Here is a 6,000-nt window from a genome sequence, read left to right as displayed (position 1 = left end):
CTTTGGGAGGCCAAGGCAGGGGGATCAACTGAGGTCGGGAGTTCGAGACCAGCCTGACCAACATGGAGAAATCCTGTCTCTACTAAAAATACAAAATTAGCTGGGCGTGGTGGCACATGCCTGTAATCCCAGCTACTCGGGATGCTGAGGCAGGAGAATCACTTGAACCCAGGAGGCGGAGACTGTGGTGAGCCGAGATTGCACCATTGCACTCCAGCCTGGGCAACAAGAGTGAAACTTCGTCTCAAAAAAAAAAAAAAAGAAAGAAAAAAATCTGAATCTATCTTCTTGCTTAGGAAATAGTCATAATACCAGGGAAGGATAAGTGTTACCTTTATGGGGGTTGGGTGCAGATGAAGAGTTTATGATAAAGACAGGGTAGGCAAGGGGCTTCAGCTAAGCTGTTCATTCTTAAGCTGGTGTGTGAAATATGAGTGTTGATTTTTTGTACATCTTTGCATACTTTAAATTTTTTAAACCTGAATCAGGTCACACCTTGGATGGAATAGTTTTCCCCAAAATTTAAAGTGAGTTAAGTTTTGCCCATGGTTTTGAGTTAACCAACTCTTGACCTTGTGGGTGTCCACACACAAATTTTTCTATAGTAAATGCAAACTTTCTGCATGGCAGGCTTCCAGCTCTAACAAGCAAGTTTCAGAGAGCAGGGGCATTCTAGAAACAGAATCCTGACCTGTTAGTGAAGCATAAAATGAGCAGAGGCTAAGGCTGAGGTTGCATCTTAGCATACGGGCTAAAGAGGTCAAGTTTCATTTTACAGGCAAAAAAACATTAAATTCTCAATAATGGGTTGACTTAATTTGCAATTTTAGCAAGGATAGATCAGACAGGAAGCCAGCTGGCCTTTGCAGCAATCCACGGAAATATGACTTGCTCAAAGTAAACTTTAAAAAGCATGGTGGCTCACATCTGTAATCCTAGCACTTTGGGAGGCTGAGGTGGGAGGATTGCTTGAGCCTGGAAGGTCAAAGCTGGAGTGAGCCGAGATCACACCACTGCACTCCAGCCTGGGCAAGAGTGAGATTCTCAAAAAAATATATATATTATATAATCAAATATGCCTGAACCCCTAGTTTTCCAACCCATACATAAAGGAACACGTTTTCTATTCTGGGCGTCCCTCTGTGCTTCAGCCCAATATATTTTGTCCCCAGTAGCCCCCAGCATCACTAGTTATGTGTGGGCACTGCAGCCTCGACCTCCTGGCCTCAAGTGATCTGCCTGCCTTGGCCTCCCAAAGTGCGGGGATTACAGGCATGAGCCACTGCGGCTGGCCTCAGGCACACTTTTTATGCGCCCATTTCATCTTGCAAATCAATCTGAACCACAAGTTTTTGGACTCAGAGCTTCTTGAGGAACTGTGGCTGTCCCAAACACTAATTTTAGTTAATGTGGTCCCAGGACCTTAAAGGGAAATGTAATTCTCCTTAAATCCACCAAGAACTAGGCAGAGAGCATGGGTTCAAGATCTTTTATTTTCAGAGCTTCCAACAGTTGGTTAGTAATGCTAGCTAAGCTGACATAATCTGAAGGCCATCCCACCTTTCTCTTTAGGCACTCAACCAACAGAATCTCTTTCTTAGAAACAAGATCATTAACCAGCTGGAATCTGTCTCAATGTGCGTGTAGGAAGAAGTCCTCTCCCCTACATTTTTCCCAACAAGATTGTTTTATAGCCAAATGTAACTCAAACCCATAACACAGCAACTAGCCATCTCCAGTATCACTGATTCCCACCCCCCCACCCCAAGAATAGGAAGTTGAGGTAAGAGGGAAGAGACTGTCTCCTGTTTAAGAAAAACCCGCCTACACCTCAGTGAAGCCGTGATGGTAAGGAGGCTGGCACCAGAGGGCAGGGATGAGTAGGCACTGAAACAGGCCTCTCTAGAATCAATGAAGTCCGCCCCAGCTCCTTGGATGAGGTGTTCTTTTGAAATTCCCACTTTTATGGGGTTAGATAAGGGGACAACCGGTGATGATTCATCACTCCCTGTCTCTCAAATTAAAACATGATAAACCCAAAGTTTTACCTTCAAAATCCACCAAGCTCCCTCCTGAGAAAATTCTATCCAGTCATGTCCATGCCAGCACCCATTCCCTCCTCCTAATGCCCAGGGCTTCCAGCCCCTCTCCTCACCCTTGGGTGGCCCATCCAACACTGATTTGATACTCTTTGACTCATAATATGACCATTTTTTAAAAATTAGAAAATAAAAGCTATCAATATCACAGCAACATAAGGAAGACACTCAGTGGACATGCTCCTCCCCCATCCTGTGGAGCCCACCTACCCCCACCCCCCTTCCCTGGGAAACCTACACTGCAACATTCCAGCACTGAGCCGGGGGTTGGAGGGGGGGAGCCGACAGATGCTGCCTCAAGTGCTTTCCTGACTGTGGCTCCTATACCAGCCAATGTCACGGAACTGGGGTGAGGAAGAACAGGGCCACACCTCCCACCAAATAGATCTCGGTGGCCAGTGGTGGGTCTGGGAGATTTAGCTTATGTCAGGCAGCCAAGCCTGGGTCCAACGCTCTCACCAGGACCTCAGTTCTTGGCTTAAATAGCAGCAGCCCCACTACCACAGCGCCTCCTGGGGGTGACAGAGCACCTAGCTTTCTGTCCGATAACTTATAACAGGTTTGCATTTTCTTACCCCCTTCTTTTTCTTTTTTTTTTTTTTAATTAAAAGCCGAGGTAGTCCCTGGGATAATAAAACTCTACCTAGAATGGCAGTATTTCAACCTAATAAAGCAGTAAAATAGGTCTCCAGGAGTTAGAAAAAAAATAAAATAAAGTGATTGATGAAGTTGAATAAATTAAAGATATGGATTATCCCACAAAGACCTTTCCTTCCCAGGTTGTCTTTGCTATTTGGCCAGCAGCATTTCTGTGTAACTTCTCTACCCCCCTCCGTCTCCTCTCCCCTCATGAGATGGCTGGAGCCCGATAAGGCCCCAGCTGGTTCATCCCACTGTGGCTCAGAGCAGCTTGACACGGTGCCCAGAACTGCATTGTGGCACAGTTCTGATATGGACGGAGGACATCTAACAGGGACAGAAGAGGCGTAGCCAGCAAGATGCCCTGGGCTCCAACCTTGGGAGTGTGGGAGGTAGGTTTAAGGCATGGAAGTCCCAGGCCCCCTCTCCAAATGTCACACAGCTGTCCCCTTTGCCTAAGTTTCTCTGCAGCAAACAGGGTAAAGGGGGAGGGAGGGACGCCCGGGCTGCTGCTGGGTGGTCCTGCCGCCCTCACAGCTTCTTCAGACGACTGTACATCTCCCTCTTGCTCTTCTCCCCTGCCCAGGTCCGGCTTTTGGTGCGGAACTTCTTCAGGTCTTCTTTAAAGTCCTCGTGGTGCATGGGCCGGTAGCTAGGGGGCTCACAGTAAGACTGAGGGGACAGGAGAGAATGAGGTTAGGGTACATCTGCCTCACACCCACAACCTGGTTTCCTCTCTGCCTAGGGCTATGAAAGCGGCCAGGCAGACCTAGGCGGCCAGTTCTGCAGGGGCTTTCTTTGTGTTCAGCAGATACCCACCTTGTCCCCTGACCCCTGGAAAGAAAGTCATGACCATCAGACAGATCCATTAGTCTACCACTGGGGGCGGGGGAGGAGGGATGCTCTCCACAACCCCAGTCTTACCTGGCATTTCATAAAGAACTCCTTGTATCCCCCCTTCAGGACATACAGCTCAGGGTAGTGGAGTTTGGGGTATTCATTACCCAGGCGATCTCTCTCTCTCACATACCGGCACCTAGTCAGGGGAAGGAAGGCCAAAGCAGGGTTAGCTTTTCCAGCACAGAGCAACAAGACAACGCAGTCAAAGCAGCAGTTGTGGTCTAAGTCCCCCTTTTACACATCTTCCCAACTTTACATTTATTCTTAGAAACAATCAGTGCTGAGTTGCAAGTTCCTGGCCACGTGAGCAGCACTCACAGCCAGTGCCAGTAGATGGTCTCTTCCCCAACTTTCCTTTCTCCAACAATCCTAGCATTTGAGTCCTGCCCAGCACCTTCACCACCAGTTTGTGGCAAGTTTCACTATATAAGCCAGCTTCCCCTTGCTTTCTCCACCCCAGCCTTCTCTTCAGCGAGGCTCCCTCACTCACCTCCTTCTACATAAGTGGACTTGTTTCTTTCTGCGGCTTTTAAAGATGCTCAACTTGCTCCTGCCTCGGGGCCCTGTTTCTATCCTCTGCCTGGACTGAATGGTCTTCAATATCCGGCCAATGGCTGCTTACTGCCTCGCCCTTGGTGAAAAAGCCCAAGGCCCCAAGTCCTTCAGAGGCCTACAGCTCATCACCCCTACTGCTGCTCTGCCCCTTGTTCACCCCACGCCAGCCCCTGCAGCCCCACTACTGTTCCTCCAGCCTGCCTGGGAGCTCCCACCACTGGCCTTATTTTCCTCTGAAGCACCTTCTGTTTTTTGAGATAGAATCTCGCTCTGTCACCAGGCTGGAGTGCAAGGGCGTGACCTCGGGCTCACTGCAATCTCCATCTCCCAGTTTCAAGCAATTCTCCTGCCTCAGCCTCCCGAATAGCTGGGACTACAGGCGCGTGCCACCGCCCAGCTGATTTTTGTATGTTTAGTAGATATGGGGCTTCACCATGTTGGCCAGGATGGTCTCGACCTCTTGACCTTGTGATCCACCTGCCTTGGCCTCCCAAAGTGTTGGAATTACAGGAGTGAGCCACCACACCCAGTCACCTTTTTTTTTTTTTTTTTTTTTTTGAGATGGAGTCTCACTCTGTCGCCCAGGCTGGAGTGCACTGGCACAATCTCGGCTCACTGCAACCTCTGCCTCCTGGGTTCAAGGGATGCTCCTGCCTTAGCCTCCAAAGTAGCTGGAATTACAGGTGTCTGCCACCACGCCTGACTAATTTTTGTATTTTTAGTAGAGACGGGATTTCACCATGTTGGCCAGGCTGGTCTCGATCTCCTGTCCACTCTGAAATGTAAAGTTCCATGAAGGCAGAGATTTTTTGGTCTGTTTTATTCACTGCTCTTCTCCCTCAGTATCTAGAAAGGTATCTGGTATACAAGAGCCAAGAGTATCTGCTGATTTTCTCTTGAAGCTCAGTGGTTTGGGGCCTTTGGTAGCTGCTCATGAGGGATGGGCACCAGCTTCCTCAGCAGCACGTAGCTTAAACCATTTGCCTGTGGCTAAAACGAGTTTGGCTGGGTGCGGTGGCTCACACCTGTAATTCCAGACTTTGGGAGGCTGAGGCGGTGGATCACGAGGTCAGGAGTTCAAGACCAGCCTGGCCAAGATAGTGAAACCCCGTGTCTACTAAAACTACAAAAAATTAGCTGGGCTTGGTGGCAGGCGCCTGTAATCCCAGCTACTTGGGAGGCTGAGGTAGAGAACTGCTTGAACCCGGCAGGAGGAGGTTGCAGTGAGCCGAGATTGTGCCACTGCATTCCAGCCTGGGCGACAGGGCAAGATTCCATCTCAAAAAAAAAAAAAAAGAGTTCACCTGTGAATCCCAAATCTTTCCTCAGTGGATTAACAGAAAGCCAGTGATGGCGAAACTCAAGTGGGGAATGAAATGTAAGGGGTATCTGTAGATGGTGATATAAACATGCAGCTTGCAAATACAGAATACAGAGATGGGGCGTTGTCTGTATATCTAGGTGAAGTTTCAATATGGTATAATAATGTCCTTTATATTAGAGGTGTTAAAGAGGAAGATGGGGAAATGAGAGAATTAAGAGAATAGCATCTTTTGGGCTGGGCATGGCAGCTCACGCCTGTAATCCAAGCACTTTGGGAGGCCAGGATTGCCTGAGCCCAGGAGTTTGAGACCGGCCTGGGCAACACAGTGAGACCCTGTCTCTACAAAAAATACAAAAATTAGCCAGGCATGGTGATGCATGTGTGTGGTCCTAGCTTCCTGGGAGGCTGAGGTGGGAGAATCACTTGAGCCTGGGAGGCAGAGGCTGCAGTGAGCTGTGCTCCTGCCACTGTACTCCAGCCTGG

The 6,000-nt window shown here is 48.8% G+C and overlaps 1 protein-coding gene and 1 pseudogene across 2 annotated transcripts in view; one reads left to right on the top strand and one right to left on the bottom strand.

The window, feature by feature from the left end:
* Positions 1–1,474: 1,474 nt before the first annotated feature.
* Positions 1,475–6,000, bottom strand: part of CDC25A (cell division cycle 25A) — a 32,245-nt gene continuing 27,719 nt past the window's right edge. For both annotated transcript variants that reach the window (XM_003257001.3, XM_030811877.1), the window contains 2 exons: positions 3,663–3,774; positions 1,475–3,410 (listed from right to left, as the gene is read on the bottom strand). In XM_003257001.3, the coding sequence (XP_003257049.1) occupies positions 3,270–3,410; positions 3,663–3,774 (253 nt within the window). In that variant the 3' untranslated portion in view covers positions 1,475–3,269. The remainder of the gene's footprint in view (positions 3,411–3,662; positions 3,775–6,000) is intronic.
* On the top strand, positions 4,249–5,740 carry LOC105740277 (annotated as a pseudogene).

Source organism: Nomascus leucogenys, chromosome 4 (assembly GCF_006542625.1).
Source record: "Nomascus leucogenys isolate Asia chromosome 4, Asia_NLE_v1, whole genome shotgun sequence".
NCBI classification, from domain to species: domain Eukaryota; kingdom Metazoa; phylum Chordata; class Mammalia; order Primates; family Hylobatidae; genus Nomascus; species Nomascus leucogenys.
The sequence above is the reverse complement of the archived record's forward strand: the minus strand, read 5'-3'. Positions and strand labels throughout refer to the sequence as shown.